General features: G+C 41.5%; 2 protein-coding genes across 5 annotated transcripts in view; both read right to left on the bottom strand.

Moving 5' to 3' along the window:
• rps2 (ribosomal protein S2) overlaps nucleotides 1-17,326 on the bottom strand; it is a 338,696-nt gene that overhangs the window by 141,023 nt on the left and 180,347 nt on the right. The gene's annotated exons all lie outside the window — the stretch shown is intronic.
• LOC139618125 (extracellular serine/threonine protein kinase FAM20C-like) overlaps nucleotides 1-17,326 on the bottom strand; it is a 35,613-nt gene that overhangs the window by 3,130 nt on the left and 15,157 nt on the right. Inside the window, exons 4-6 of the mRNA XM_071473785.1 lie at nucleotides 3,014-3,106; nucleotides 980-1,095; nucleotides 4-184 (exon numbers count right to left, since the gene is read on the bottom strand). Of these exons, the coding sequence (XP_071329886.1) occupies nucleotides 4-184; nucleotides 980-1,095; nucleotides 3,014-3,106 (390 nt within the window). The remainder of the gene's footprint in view (nucleotides 1-3; nucleotides 185-979; nucleotides 1,096-3,013; nucleotides 3,107-17,326) is intronic.

Raw genomic sequence — 17,326 nt, forward strand, 5'->3', positions numbered from 1 at the left:
TACTCTGCTTTCTTGCGTTTGTGGTATGAGCGTCTCCAGGGGTTTCTCCAGGTCTTGCGTTTGGCCAGGTTCAGGTCTGGCAGGAAGGCTGCTAGTGAGCCTTCGATCTGGTCTGGTTTCCCGCACAGAGCGTGTTCAGTGGAGCAGTAGTAAGAGCATTCTCCATAGAAGCAGACGTTATTGGCTGTGGAGAGAAAAGGCAAACAAATGAAGTCAGAGGAGCAAGACGTGGTTTGCCAGTTGTACATGTGGCTGAATGTGAATGAGGAAGTAATGAGACCGGGATGGTTTTCTAATCTCAGGTTCAGGGTTCAACACAGAGGCTGGGAAGTGAGTGCTGACCCGGCGGAGTTGTTATTTTTCAGTCAAAGAGAACCTGGTCAATCCTCTATTTACATGTCTTCCTACTGACATGAGTTGAATACAGATCAAACTGGCTGCTAAAAGCATTTCATGGGAATTTTACATTATATTTTTGTAAATTGTTTCAATAAAGAATCGTAAAACCTTACATTTTTGTCCTTAATATGCTTCAAATTAAATTACTTAATTTATCGTTGCATCTCTACAGTTTTAAGAACGTAATGTTTAGCAATGATATCTTTGCTACTCCTATGTGACAAATGACTGTGACTCTAACCTGTAGTTTTGTCTGTCATTATAATACTTTATGTCTCAATTTGTTTCACAGAAATTTATTTTATTAATGTTGTACATTCAGTTATAGTTAGCCAGTGCATTTGTGAGAAACCTGACTTACAGTGCCATCCTCTGGTGACTTTTGGCTTTGGCTTTATTTATAATCACACATGCCATATTCTTTCCCTTTTCACCAGGACACACAAACATACACACATACACAACCCAGTACATAATCCGGTTTATTTAAAGCAGTAGTGTCTTACAAGTCTGTCTGAATGGGATGTAACCCAGTAGTTACAACACTGAGCTAAACTGCAGAGGCTGGCAGAGTTAGTACCTGGTGAGATGAAGAAGGTCCTCCACAGCTTCTTATCGCGTGTCACATCTCTGATCTCCCTCGTCATATTGACAAGACGTCCTGCCACTGGGGGCACTCGTCGGAAGTCAAGGATCCTGCAGCCAGGGAGCGAGATTGAGAGAAAATCATATTATGTAATATTTAAAACACAGTCATCAGACTCTTTGAAGGAAAAAGATATATTTTTTTTAGACTGACAGATGAATGAACTAAGTTGTACTGTTCATTTGAAGCAGTGTCACTTGTCATGACATCAACGTCGCCATAGTTACAGATTGGAAGATCATTTCCCAATTTTTCTGTCTTAGACAATGTTCCCGACTTAACTTTCCTCTGAACAGATGCAGCTACAAAGCACCAGCTCATTCTCATCTGCAGTAATATGCATCATCTGCATACATATGTCCATTATTGTCTATGCAGAGACAGCCCAAAGAAAAAGTGGGACATCAGGATCTGTTTCCTCACAGTAGAATAATATTTAGTGAGCTCCCATCAAACTTGTCAGTGCAGAACTTGATCTGTATGGATCGAGATATATTAATAATTCATCATCTTTACAGTGCTTTCTGTCCGCTTGTGTGATTGGCATCAAAAACAGCATTTACTGACATTCAACATCTGCTCATGAGCCAAACAAGGACGTTTTTGTAAGTGTCTGTCTCACCAACACACCCTCTAACACACATCCATTTACGGTAATCGTGATCTGTTCTAACTCTCTGCCTATAGTCAGACGGTAGAGAGCAGGTTAATTCTACTCATTCTCTCCCTCCCTTCCTGTCTGCATCGGTCTGTGTCGGAACATGATACCTCTTCAGCCCGTTTAGCCTGTCTCACTGTATGTTTTGTATCCAAATGACCCTGAACCAGTGTGAGACTAAAACTAAGCCTCCTGGGAGCAGGCAGACACACAGACAGACTGGCTGAGTGGAACAGAGTTGGCGAAACTTAAGCCTACAGAGGACAGCATTCAGGAGCTGCAAACTGCACCGTCACGTTGGGCCCTGGTGACAAAGGAGCACCTGTGAGTATGTGTGTGTGTGTGTGTGGGTATTTGCTTGTGAGAGCACACTCTATTTGTGTGCACTCCACCTATTGCACACCCCTGAGTCACAACGAGTTCACAACAGATGGTAAGATAGTACAAAGAGCAGTGAGATTTAGAAGTGATTCCTGGAAGGTAGTGATGTTAAAAATCTTCAGGATATTTTCGTACATTTCATCAGAGCTGTCTAGAATTAGAAATCAAATTAAAGACACCTTCAGCTGAGCAAAACATCCTTTGCATTCCTGATTCAGAGGCCGAGCAACTGGACTATAATTCATAGACAGCCCTGCATCATGCATGCAAACAAAAAACGATCTGTTCTTTAGAGGGGATCACAGCCCCCACCTGGCTCTAAAACTATGTCCTGTCTGTGATTTCCTGTCTGGCTCCATTTTCCTGCCCACGCCAAACACGTGCCACTGACCTCATCGAACACAGAGCAAGAGTGTGTGTGTTTGTGTGTGTGTGTGTGTGTGTGTGTGAGAGAGGATGTGTAAACCAATTACTATGCCCTCAGGAGACCTTAAGACAGCCTGTGGTCCATTTATCATCCTCCCCCACAATCCCAAACTATCACATTTGACTCTTCTTGGTGCTCCTCTCTGTTGAGAGGTCTTTTTTAAAACGTGTCCTTAGAGTAAAAGGATCATGTGGAAATCAATATCCTCAGCAGCAAGTAGAGGAGATGTTCCCAGCTCTGTGTGTTATCTAATCCCTCATGTACTTAATCCTATTCAAATTTTCACAGCTTAAATCCATTATGGCACACCTCCGGTTTATAATGGGGGTTAAAGTGTTGCTGTCTGTGTGAACGAACATGTGTGACTTGTCATTCTTCCTGGAACAGACTGTTAAGGATGATTTGAAAACAAACTCTTAACAGGAAACAGATGAGTCACCAAGAAATGTCATGCAGCACAATATATATATTTTTTTTGAAGGGGGGGGGGGGCAAAGCTCACCTGTCCAAGTGAAAAGCAGCAATCTCAGCGTTGTGCCTCTCGAAGTCAGAGAAGTAGAAGAAGTCTGGAGGAGTTTCCTGCTCCCGTGTCTGCCTGAAAGACAGTGGTTACAAGGAAACATTAAACATGACATCAGCAGGAAGTGTTTTCAGTCAAAGTCGTGCTTTTCTTTTTCATGTGATTTATGTGTTTTACATTTTTTTGTTGTTTAGATAAGAGAAACAAAAAGAAATATAATAATAGTAACGAATAACTCCACTTATTGGAAAGCCCTTACATTTTGATACTCATATTCATCCTGAACTGAAACATGTTCATATTTGGGGCTGGAAGCTGAAAATGTGAATTCATACAACGTCCTGGAGCTCTTCCGTTGTATCATCCGTCTCTCGAGTATTGACTCATCAGGAGGGAGATGATGTTACAAACAATATTGTAACAAAGACATCAGAAGGCAATTCAAAATCATATCTCTACACTGCTTTAATTTGAAGTATCCTGTCTTTTGATTAGAGACATTTCTGCTGCCGTCTATACAAATCTCCTCGGCTTTCATAATTTTTTCTGTTTCCTGCAGCGTGAAACTCATCTCAGCGTCCCTTTCTAGGACACAAACTGACGCATGAGACCAAAGCCTGTGTGGACAAGGCTGCTGAGGGGGAAGCTGGATGAGATTTTTGCTCACATCCTGCTGTCATCCTCCCAGCAAACATACACACACACACGCACACACACACACACACAGACAGACAGACAGACAAACTGACAGACATCCAGGAGATGTGAATCTCTGCCAACCAAGCCATTGATCTGAGTCAGGCACTGCTATGGGCCCCTTTGTGTCCGCCTTTCTCTCCGTCTGTCTGTCTACTCGTCTGGCAGCAGGATATTATCTCTCCACATTCACACACTTGCTTTCTCTTTCACACACACACACACACACACACACACACACACAAATGTAACACACCTGAATAGCCTGCACTGTAACTGCTCTTGCTTGTGCACTCAGCTAAACCTCATGCACACATGCAGCCACATACTTTATCCCCTCCGTATCTGCCCTCCTTTATCTTTCCTCCCCTCTTCCACTCTGTTAGTGTGGATTGGACTTCAGGATGGAGCGGTGCATTATTTTCCCTCCCCCTCCACCCCCCTTTCTCCCTGTGTTCTTAAAAAAAAAAAAAAACACTGACAAAAGAAAATAACCTCTCTTCCTATTCTTTAACATGTCAGGGAAACTGTCACTCACCTGTAAATAAATTGGAGCAATTGTGATCCATTCTTTCCCAGAATGAGTAGGGGACTGTTTTTGTTTTCAGGACGCAAGGTAGAGGATAAAAGATATTGTGTAGATGAAGAGGGAGTGGAGTCAAAGGTGACCTTAAAGCACCTGTAATGCACCTTGTTATCATTCAGATATGCCATTATCAAGGCAACTTATCATGTATAGATAATCAGGGTAGCTGAAAAGGCTCAGCGTCACAAATAGATGCACTGAGATGTGACATTTTCTTCCATAACAGCCTTTACTTGACTAAGTTACTCTGGAGAAAGTTGAGGCTTGTTTCTCTTTCTCAACAGGAAAATGCTTCTGATGGTATTTACATCCAATCTTTTTGACCATATATGATTTTTATATTATGTTTCTTCCCCGAATTCATAACGTAAACCTGACTGACAGGCATTACAGGCTTTGGTTTCCATGGTCAACAAGATGTGGAATGCAATTTCCTGTCAGGGAGGAAGCTCCTTAGAATTTTTGAATGTAGGCAATAGCAGGGTAGCTGGGATGTGAAAAGCTGTAGCTGTGCTGTAACACACGCACACACACACACACATGCACGCTCTGAAAAATCACAAAGTTCCCCTCACAGTTATGTACACTCACCTCCTTTATCAGTGAGTGTCCTTGATAATAAAAGCCCCTTTATGTGAAGGAGTGTGTGATTAGGCTACAGCAAACGTACTGTTCGTAGTTCAGCAAAATGTGTGTGTGTTAAGTGATGAAACTGAACTACGTGCCTATGTGGCCTCTGTTTGCGCTGACTTGGCAGTTTTAATGTTCTTTCATGAGCTTAGACCTGCACAGTGGAGGGTTACATTAGAGAAAGATGAAGGGGAGGGGTGAACACCACAACAGCTGTGGCCCAAACTCTGTATACAAACTCCTCTTTTCTTTCCTCCATCTCCATCTCTCGCTCTCTCTCTCCCACACACAGACAGACATGCAAATAAATACACTGTCACAGAGCCAGGCTGCAGAGAGGGGGCAGTAGAGACAAACCCAGTGGGAGAGCACCGACGCACAAACCACTTCCATGTCACCTTTGAGAGTGAAGCTGTTGAGAGCGAGTCAGCAACTCTCTTCACGCGTGCATGCTGAATGAAGATGAAACCGTATGTAGGTTGTTTTTCCCAGCTGGGTGGCATGAGCTCATTTTAAATGACAGGAATAATCAAGCCTTATTCAACCTCTATCCAAGGCAAAAGGGTGCCAGTGCAGCAGGTAGAAAAACCATACAGTATGTACTCCCACTGACCCAGTGCTGTAATGACATCTTGCTACTGATCCAACATATAAAATGATAGAGGGAGAGCGGGAGAGAGAGGGAGGGAACACAGGAGGTCTGTCATCTATTGGTAATCCAGTGCAGATTTTAGCCCCCCACTGACAGGCTTCTTTGTCTCTGTCTGGCCCTATGTCCTGTGTGTGTGTGTGTGTGTGTGTGTGGGTAGCTGGCTGAAAAGACACGGGGAATGCTTGGCTGTGAGGTCTTGGTATTTTCAATTGCAACACTCGTTCATGCACACATACAGTGTAAATGATCTTTAGCATAGAAGATCTTCAGCTATTAGTTACTTTGCTGTTAAAATATCAGTATGAGGCTTTCCAAGTCGTGATTACAAGTTGGATGTCGGCATGAACACTACTTATAAGTCAGAAACTTGAAATTACAATAACTCATGAATGCAGCATTAGCCTAGTTCTCTCATGTAGTCAGCCATAACAAGCTACAGACCTGCAATCAGCCCCATCAACCATGTGAATGGATGTAACTAACAAGACAGCGAGATGCTCTAATGCTTCCTTTGGGCTTAACTTCTTCATGTTTATTGAACCTTCTAAACAACATATTACATTGTAGTGGCCAAAGCATAAAAAGTCGTGAGACTACAAGAAGAGTAAGAGAAAATATTTGCGTGCAGGTCACAGTACCTGGAAATCTGGATTTTCATTTGGGGTGAGATAAAAGGAGACTCAAAAATATTAGACCCTGCTTCATGTTTTCTAGTTTTCCCATCATCCACAACCTCCTTTTTTTTCCTCCTGACCCGGCACAACAAAGACAACAGATTGATGTTTTCCAAACTAATTTTACTGAAGAGGAAACCCTTTTCTCTCCCTCTTCACATTGATTACTACAGTATATGTTTTCAAAAGAGCCTCATCTGCTGTGAAATAGTCTGCAGAGACTTTATTTTTGTGTGGGTATGAGAAGTTGGGAGAAATGCAAGTGATTAGTTTGATGTATTCAGGACACTCGTGGGTAAATAGCACCTTGTAGAACACTCACAACACCTCTCAGGGTGACATACGGGTGAAAGGATGGAGGGCCGGATAAAAGATCAGAAGATAAAACCTCTTCAGCCTGGTGATTTGTGTCAGAGGGTACTTGTCTGTCAGCAGCACTACACACACAAGTATTAGAGAGAACACAGGCAAACACTGTCAAGGTTGCTGAGAGTGTGTGTGCTTGTGTTTACATCTGCAAACAGCTGTGTACTGTGTGTGTGTGTGTGTATACATTTTGTGTGTATCACTGACTCTGCATCTGCTCATTTCTCTTTATTTTCCTCCATTTATGCTGCTTTTTTTTTTTTTTTTGGTTTCTCCAGCAACAGTATCAGAGAGGGATCTAAGAACCGGCCCAGGGCCCAAAGGTAGCTGTCTAGATTGAATTTCAAATCAATGTTACACAAGTTGTGTTCAGGTCTCAGCTATTTTCAACACTCAGGGTGAGACACTGCCAGGAGGGAAAGGCAAGTTATCTGCATGTGTGGGAAGTTGTATGGGCGATATTATCATGAGAACGCTGGTAAAAAGACTTGACTTGAAGTAGAAGGATGATGGCCTTAGTCAGTGCTTCAATTTCAAAGTTATCAGAGACTCATGAAGTGGAAGAGTGTGGGATTAATATGAAGACTGAGCAAGATTATCGGCTGTCAGCTTTCTCCTGCATAAACAATTCAGTACATGCAAGTTTAGAGGTTTAGATAGCTATTGATTGGTCTTTTATCAGAGGCGGGTGCCCTGGGGAGTCATGTTGTCTCTATTAATGATCTGCATTAAAGACATGAGTCATTATAAGTGCAGCACATGATGTTACACATTTTGCTCCACGATGCAGTTAATACATTACACATTAAAGATTTTGCTGGTAGGAATTTGTCCGTCACAGACAACAAATTGTTAATTATAACATGTACAGGATTGTACAAAAAGTCATAATTTAAAGGTTCTCATTGTAAACTTTCTTTTTTTTAAAAAAAAATCTACATCAATAATATCACTACATAGCAATTTGCAAAATCTTTTTAAAGTTAATAGATCTGCATTGAATACCACCTCAGTTTGCAGTTTTTGTTTTCTCTTTCTTCCATTACCTCCTGTTATTGCCACTGCCTGTCAATATGCACTGCCATCCTCTGCGGTCTACAAACATGTGGATCACATCAGCCCCTTGTAGAACACGTAAAACAAATAATACGGGGATTGTGTTTATGAAAACACCGCTCCACAGCACCGTTAGTGGTGAAAAAAAAACAAAAACCCCACTCTAGACATTAAACCCACCTGCTGTAAAAAAATGTGAATGACAGAGAAAGTAACATATGTCAAAGGTTAGTGTTACCAACTTAACCTAACTTTTCATACGCTGTTCTTTTCTCTATCTTCCAATTATCTCATTCAGTTTATCTCATGTATTCCTCCAATTCCCTCACTCTTTCTTGGCTGTCTGACCTTCTGTTCATAATAAAACCTGCAGGCAGAAACTGAGGCCTTGAATTTGGAGTCTAAATGTAAGGCTTTGAGGGCAGCCGCACAGCTTTGGGCTAGGTCACTATCTGTGACCACCAGAGCTCTCTGGCAGCCCTTGAGATAGATGACAAAAACCCTCAGAACCAGTTTAAATTGTGTGTGTGTGTCTGACTGTCTGTGTGTGTGTGTGTGTGTGTAAGGTTGAGTCACGATTGTGAGTCAGAGAGAGAGAGAGAGAGAGAGAGAGAGAGAATGTGCCAATCCAACTGTCTCATCTGGCCAGATGGCTGGGAGTCCCTGTCTGTATATGTCAGGGATCAGGCCAGGGCTTATGGGTTTGCAAAGCCCTGCTGCTGTCTAACTATGTTCTGTGTGTGGTTTAATGAGGCAGACTACACAGGGTGCTGGAAATACAATACACAAAATACTATACGACTCATGAAAGGCCGGGGATCAGCAAATAAGACTTGTGCTCAATTTCAATATAAAACTATATGAACAATAAATGCTGTTATCAAAACTTGATAGTCAGTGATTGAAAACCTTTTAATGCCACGAGACACATTAAGTACAACAGCAGTACAGTACTTCATCAACAGAAAATAAGTTTTGTTGCGATCCCTGCCCTCAGTTTCTCTTCTGTTTGTCTGTCAGAAAAGGTTCAGCAGGCTTTTTGCTCAGGAGAGATGACATTTCCAATACATGATGGACAGTTCTCTCTTTTAAGATGAGATATCAAATGAACACTTCTTTCTTGCTTCTGATTTTCAAAAAGGAAAAAAAAACTGATACTGGGCTTTAAATAGTTTTTTTGTGAAGTCCAAGTTTCTGCAAATGCAGCAAGTCTACACACCCACCACCCTGACACTGCAGAACTTATCAGGTCTGAGTCAGACAAGTGTAGAGTGCATGTTAAATGTCAACTTAAATATCATTGTGTAAATTTAATATTATATAGTCTGGCTTTGGGAGGCTATCAAGAAGTGTCTGTGATGACAATGCAGGTGGAAAGAGTCAGTGTGGAGTCCATTCGACTGATAGTTTTCTTAGTTTTAGACCTGAGGTTGTGTTGCCCAGATTTCAGAAAATGCCTAATGCCTGATCAATGTGTAAGATTATAAATAATTCTCCATGTTGTAGCTTTTCATGCCGAATTGCAGCTTCTTCTTCTCAGCATGTACTCTGCTCCCCATTACTTCTAGCTATTTCTGAAATTGCTGTGAATTTTCATTTATTTATTTTTTGCTGGCCTTAATTGACTGGCTTGACATATTCAGCCACGTTCCCCCGAGCTTAACGCTCCACAGAGCACAGTGTTTAAAGACCTGAAATCACTGTGAAGGCCTGATGCAAAGCTGCAGAATTATATTTGGGCTTTTGGGATCCCTTCCCTACAATCATCTTAACGGGCTCCCCCGAGTCGTGAGAGCACTTGGAATATGTATGAAAAAAAAAGGAAAATCTTATTAGTATCACCTTGTATTTTTCATTTTCACAAAGCCACATTTTGGTGAATGCATCAGCGCTATTCCATGTCAAGTGTTGTGCTTGTTACTCCATAAGCGCATTCACTGGTGGCTTTCGGTAAGAAGTGCTACTAAATGGCAGCTTTCCAATATCAATAGACTAAATGTTTGATGACTCAAGTGCTTTTAAATTGCCTTTCATTCACTCAGAATAATCAGAAAACAGGCCTCAGTATTTGTGTCATTACAACAGCTTAATATCAGAAGGACTTTTTTTTTCGCAGTGACAGATGTTTGAGAAAAAATTTTTTTGTATTGTACATATAGTGAGCTAATCATAAAAATGGACATATTTTGTCATTTTGCAACATTTCATACTTTTTACAGGTATTTTCACAGCATCAGAAAACAACAAAATCCCAGATATTCTTGGCGTCTGGGGAATTCAATGTTTTCAAAGACTTCCCCTCCTATCTTTGTCATACTGGATATATAATTTAAGTGAGCGCATTTCCCTCAGGCTAGTTGTTGAAAGCAGGTTACTTTATTGTAAAACAAAATAACTCCTTTGGGGTTGCCTTGTGACCTCATGGTTTTAAAGCTTGAAACAAACCAGAAAACTAGCAGAAACCTACAAAGACTGTTAATCATTCACAGTTTATATACTAGATGATGCACTAAATGACTGCTCAGTAACAACTGAAGCTCTAGACGCTGACAGAAACGCAAATTCAGAAAAGATGGCAAGTGCTGTGCGTTCTTGTACCAAAGAAACATCAGCTGTTTATATCTAACCATAAATGGAGAGATCTCTAACCCTTTTCTAACCCTTCTCTTGACAACCGCTCATCCGAACAACTTCAGACCTGGCGGGTCTATTGCTGAGTAGAGAAGGCAGAGGAGTGTTGACTGTGAAGAGTTTTTTTGGATGAGCGGCTCTCAAAAAAGCTTCAAACATCGCTTTTCTGCATGTTACTTGACTTGAAGAACAAGGCGGAAGTACACTACGAGGGCAGTGCCGCATCCCGGACTATTTACAGCATGCGTATGTTTGAGTTTTAAGAAAGGCATAACTCAACTGTGATGGCACTTGTTCTACGTGGTCACCCGGACACTATCAGAGCACAGCAGTACAACTCCAGCACTAACAAACCAGACTGACCGCACACAATGAAGTGTGCATTGCTCAGGGCCTGAGGAAGTGCAGTGTTGAGGGTGAAGTTGTTGGAGTGATGCTCTTAAGAAATCTGCAAGATGGATTACCACAGACCAAGCAATCAGCTCCTACCCACAGGCCTGCTTTCATTTTGGCACTTGTGAAGTGTAATTTGCACTGAAAAGGCAAAAAACAGAGGGAAAAAAGTGTGAGTTTGGGCAGGATCCTGGATGAAGAAGTGGTGGACTGTGTACGCTACAGAGGTACCTGGGAGTGAAAATCATCTTCAGGTTTGGTGAAGGAGTTTTTTTACTGGTATGTCTCAACACACAAGGAACATCAACCACTGACATCACGTCAGTTGTAAATGTCACACGTTTAAAAAATCTTTATGTGAACGAATGGCGGAGACTGGTCCAAATCATATTCATCATCAGCTCAGCAGTCATGGGTAATGTGTGTACTCGCCTTAAGGCACCAACCAAGAACTATAATGGGGTTCAACTCTGTTCAGGGGCTTTTGTTGCACTGTCACATGTAATTTCACATTTCTTTCACCTTATTTCCTGTCATCTCTCCGCTGGTGACTCTCTAATAAAAGCATAAAATGACCAGTTAGGCTGAGAATTGCCTGGTCTTGACTGTGTGTCTCTTTTGCAGATTTACAGACAAACACTGAAAAGGGAAGTCAACAAATACTGTAATGTAACAAACTAATTGTAACATTTACAGACATTGATAATACACTGAGAATAGATTCAAGGGAATTCAGTTGTGACCCTCTCTTCAAGATGCATGACATGAGGTGAAAAAAAGCAAATACGCAGAACAGCATGATTAAAAACAGTGTGGGTTTTGATCATGCAGTGTGACAGTAATGTGTGTTTACTGTAGGTTCATATACTGGAATAGTTCTGCTGTTTTCATGTATGCACTGTATGTTGTGTGTGTGTTCACTGAGGGGATTATATGTTCTTATGTACTTGAAAGATGGGTAGTCTTTATTCTCACGGTTACCCTTTTTGTCTCTCTCCCACACCATCACCCACAACAAACAAAATGCTCGTCGGTTTATCCTCAACAATCGGGAGCGTTCCAGCTACACAGAGCCACACTTCGTCATATTTACATATCCATCCACAGAGGATTAACTGCTCTCAATAGCACAAGTCTGTGGCAATCCTTTACAGGGTGAGCAATTCATGACAGGCTTTGCACAGAATATGAACTATGAATTATGCAGAATATACACAAACATCAAGGGTATTCTTGGGTCAACAGTGATTAGATGTCAAAATGCACAAGCTTGGGGATGTTTAGAACAATAAGCTTCTCTCTCACAGCTTTCCTCAGTATATTTTTCTACATAAACACCAACGTTGGATCTTGAGCAGCAGTTTTTAATACCGGCCACCTGTCCCAAACAAGTCTCCTGGACTTTTACAGCTAAACCAAACTGTCCATCCGTGCCAGGCAATCCACCATGAAATGAAGTATGGAAAAGATTCACAGGGAATGTCCGAGTGATGTGGATCGTTGTTTCCCTGAACTCTATCACAAGTAACACACCCAACCACCAGAAAGACTGTAAAAAGAGCATTCCTTGTGTAGGGGAAGGAACTAATACACATGAACAGGGGAGAACAGTCCCTCTATGATATTATTCCAGCAGGAAATTCCTCCAGAAAGCCTCTACCAGTTGTCTCTATCCCTCACAGCTCCAAGTTGTGAAAGAAGGTGGGAGATGAGGATGGGGAGGGACTAAAACTTCAAAGAACTAAAAGCCAGATTCAAACTGAATAATGTGGGAAAAAGTAAAAAGATGGCATCCACCTTAACACTTTTGATCTTACAGAGGCAACAAAAGATAAAAAAAAAAAATCTGCAAAGGCCGACATTACTTCCATAATGAAAACAAACTTGATAGGGCTCAGCCTGTTGGGATCAATGGGGATTTTAGGAGCTTTCCTTGTATGTGTCTGTGTGTGTGAGTTTTTGTTTCTGCCTGCACGCAAAATCAGTGGGCATTACCATGAGTCTTCATCTCACAGGGACTGAGTAACAAGCCCTGGTATGCAGCATGACATGTAAGCTGAAACTGATGAGAGGAGGGGAAAACAATCCTGGTGTGAGAGTGTCAGTGAACTGCAGAAACTGCAGGGTTAGCAAAAGTAGTCTCTCCACTCAGACAGAGGAGGATTTTTGGAAAGATTCAAATGTACCGCATAAGTGGTAAACTGGGTATCTTCTCACAGCCTGAATTCCCTCATTCCCTCTAATTGTTCTCTGCATTTGACTGTGATCTGAAACATGACGAGTAAATAAAAGGGTGAATGCTGCCATGTCTAAAGCATAAACACATACAATTTAATTGGAAAGTTCTTCAAAGCTGGAGTAATGCTATGTTTTGGAATTGTTGCATGTTTTCTCTTAGTCATAAAATAAATTTAAGGTTATAGATGCTATGAGAAATCCCTGACCAGGGTGAAAATACAATCATGCTCTCCTCTTGGGATAAAATTCAAAGCAGATTCCTAGAGTAGAAATTGGCAGATGACTGGGCCAGAATGAGACTGAAACACCTGCCAAAGCCATATAAATCATGCCTTTTTAAATGAAGAATCTTTACAGAGAGGCTCTCCATACAGGTCTGTCCTCCACACTTGCCTGCCGTGCAGACCAGTAAGAATTTGATTTAATTTGATTATCGCTAAGTAGTTGCTGAACAACAAACACCAATTAGAGCAAATTATGTTAAATCCTGGGCAGCATTAATTTTCCAGCAACACATGCGTATAAGCACACACACACACACACACACACACACACACACACACACACACACACACACACACCACTCTCAGCCAGGACATGGAGTGTGTCTGTATGGTCTGAGCCAAGAGAAGTTAATTGGATTGTGAATAAGCACTTTGGATGTCCATTATCTTTCCCCATCTGTGGTGGTGAATGTCTTTAGGTGTCTCATTCAAAGCAATCCCATTAACTTGACCCAAAGATAAGAAAAACACACACATTCTTTTTCTCTCTGTTATATTGGAAAAGTATTTGACAAATTTAGGATCTTATTGTCTTAATAAGTACAATATCAATCAATCTCACTCTGGCTTTCAAATCATTCCACAACTACTGCTTTGTTACAACCTACAAATGATATTTTTTCTGCCTCTGAAAATAGTAAATTAACCAGTCCAATTTTTATTGACTTGACCAAGGCTTCTGATCTGTTTTATCACCAATTTCTCTTACATAAACTTTACTTGGTTGGTCTGTCACGTCTATGTTGACTATGGTTCAATTCCTATTTGTTGTTATACCAGGAAATCTGAAAAATTAGCACAACAAAAAGGTGTGGCTCAACTCTTGGACCACTTTTTTTCCCATTTTTATCAGTGACCCCTCAATTGATTCTGAATACTGTGTTCAGCTTTATGCTGATGATACAGTTATATGCACATCTAAAACCAATTTAAATTTATAGTATCTTTCTCCTCCAATTATCAGTTGGGATACTGTACAGATTTTTTTTTGGCCCTGCACTCAGTTTTTCAAAAATGTCCCAACTACTTATTATTAGATCAGTTGTACATGTTCATACTAACACCTCTATAATGATGTTTTATCGCTTTATTACTTAATACTATCACTGACATTAATGCTTTTCTACAACTACACACACACACACACACACACACATCTGCCACACACACATCTGCCAACAGTGACTTGAAACCAGCCAACCATGTACAACCACAAATACATCTTCATCACTTTCCCTGTCTTTCTTCTCCCTCCTCCTCCTCCCTTTGATTTCCTTTTCCTGAAGGACACTGTGGCTGCTGGCCAGTCATTCCCTTCCCCATCTGTATTTACTTAAACTGAATGTGGATACACCACAAAAGCAGATAGAGACTTGCAGATGCACACACATGCATGCACACAGCAAGATGCACATAGGAACATGGCGGTCATTTATTTTTGACAGTCTCTGAAGATTTTAATCCATAACAAGCCAGAATGGCTTGAAAGGCTTGGTACCATTTTCCCTTAATTAGTTCAGTGTGAGGCTTGTTAAAATGCCATATTCCAGCAGCACGTGACTGATGATGAATAGTGTTTGACTTACTAGCACTGTCTTCTTTTTTTACACTCCTTAATGAATGTGTTTATTAATTACCTGAGAAGCTTTGGGGGTAGTCACAACAACCTGTTCTGTTAAGTGCTAAGCTCCTGCAGTCCACTACTACACTCGGCTCGGAGAGGGAACAGCTCAATTTTAGCGAGCTGTCAGTTATTTTCAGTTATTTTCTTCACCGTCCCAAAATGGATTGCACACCACCAAGTGAAACCTAACTACATAAAACTCAAAACTTCGATACCTCGACCAAAGAAAGCAATCAAAAGAGTCTTTCCAGAAAGCTATTTTGTGGGTGAGGCCTCCAAATGGAGGCATGGGTGTTTGTGCTTCGTTTCTCCCATAGCTGAACTTTTCTATTTAAACCTGTCAACAGTCTTGTTGTGCTCGGTGGTTTGTGGTCAGATGCCATTTCCTAAATAGAAACCATCTATCAGAGGCTAAGTGGTGGCTGAGAGATGTCATTGTGGTCATGAGTGGGTGACGGCGGTAAGGGAGGAAGTGGTGAAACCACTGGAAAAACAGTTCCAAGGGTTGCATTTATCCTTGTGTAAGAGCTAAGTGGGATGGAACGAGTCCAGTGCACTTGAGGATAAATAGTGTTAATTTGTATTTGAAAGGAGAGTTCAGATGTCTTCACCCTGGAACCAAGAATACATTTGAAACTGACAAATATCTCTGTATGTTCAGTATCTAAGAGATCACTCTAAAGACACAGTATATTACAGCACAATTTCATGTGCAGTGAGTGATGCGCACAATGATGAGAAAGCAAATGAAACACTGGCTCAAATGTAAAGAGGCAGGAATCCGAGCAAGATATTTTCAGAATTCCTCTGCACTATTATTGCTCATACAGCATATCATGAGGCAGTGTCGATGCATCATCATGTGACAGCTGCATTTTGTAATGTGACCTTTAATGTCACCACAGACTGTGTCCCAATGCATCATCTTGTAATGATGATGTGTTGTTGGTGCACTGCTCTTCCTTGTGTATAGACTTTTTTAGAAGGGCACAAAAATGTTGTACAATATAATTTAATTCAATACCCTGAACCACAAAAAACATTCTTACAAATTACCATAGAGTTGAGTGAAGACCTCTGTGACACTACATAAGAAAGTATTGGATAGCATGAAAACTAGGTGCCATTATTTTTTAGCTGTATTAGTGGCATGGCTCTGGGGATGGCAATGTCGGTTGCTCAGTCCACTGCTTTGGCCCAGACTGAAATATCTTAACCACTATCAGAGTTCCCTTTGTTAAGTCCAACGTGATTTAAACAGGGTCAAGAGGAGGTAATGCATGCAGGCAACACATACACATGAACCTGCTGCTTTTCATATCTCAGACTAGCGCTCCTTTTGTGAATAATCCTCTGAGCAGCAGCAACACTAACTGAGAGTCTCCCTGCACCTCCAGCACAGAGGCTCCTCTGTTTGCATCGCTGCTGCCCAGCGCTGCAAAAACGAGGGTGCAGACGTGGGGAGGGGTGACCCAGGCAAACCCCTAGATCAGATTCCTGCCTCCCCTGCCCCGGTGATACCAGACCTGGCCGTGGCAGCCCCTCCCACATCCTGCCCTGACAATGGGCAAAGCCAGGGAGAACCCTCCTCCGGTTTAATTGGTAGACAATGATTGCATTCTCCTCCCCCTCTCCTGGCCTCCGTCAGGGGGATAGGGGAGTCGCACACAGCCTAATTGCCACCTTGCATGGGACAGGCTTAGACAAGCATGGGCCTGGCCCACAATGGATGTATTAACCTCTGTGCATGCTATCACAAAAGGCCCAAGTTACAGAGCCACAATGCTCTCTCTCTTTCTCTCTGTCGATGAACTGTTGTTTCATTCATTCAGCCTGGAGAGAGGTTCAGGTGGACTGCGATAGATCTACCTGGGAAAGGTTGTTATCTAATGATTGAGCTTAGTTGTAAGGTGGTGCAGTGCGTGTGGTCCCATTGTTACAGGGCAACAGTTGATTTAGTCAAAAAGTAACAATTAAGTATGTGTACTCTGTCATTTTCGGCATGCTGTTTGAAAAAAAGAGGAAGAAGTATTTGAGCCCAAACAATTATCCTCATTATGGCTTCTGAGGGAGACTAAAATTTAAAATGTCAGGGCCATTTGCAAGATTTTATGTTACACTTTAAGTTGTTGTCTAACTTGTCAGGATAAATTGTCAAAATGCAAGGTCTTAATCACAGATAGTGGATTTACTAAACCATTTAGAGCTGACAATTAGCCTTTGAGAATTCCCCTAAATTAAATGCAGCGAGTGCTCATTTAAGATAGACAGCATCAGATATTTTGTGTAATTTCAGCAGATCCTGCTGCAGAAGGTACAAAATGTATCCCTTAACATGAGTCAAGGTTTAGCCTCCTTTCCTAGCCTCATAAAAAGAAATGCTCATTTGGGATGTCTAGGATTCACCTCCTGGAGCGAAATGAATTTTCCACATTCCAGACAAATGCCACAGTGACATTCCTAGA

Source organism: Trachinotus anak, unplaced genomic scaffold (genome assembly GCF_046630095.1).
Source record: "Trachinotus anak isolate AG129_WGS33_773 ecotype Australia unplaced genomic scaffold, CSIRO_AGI_Tana_v1 ptg000003l, whole genome shotgun sequence".
In the NCBI taxonomy this organism is placed as follows: domain Eukaryota; kingdom Metazoa; phylum Chordata; class Actinopteri; order Carangiformes; family Carangidae; genus Trachinotus; species Trachinotus anak.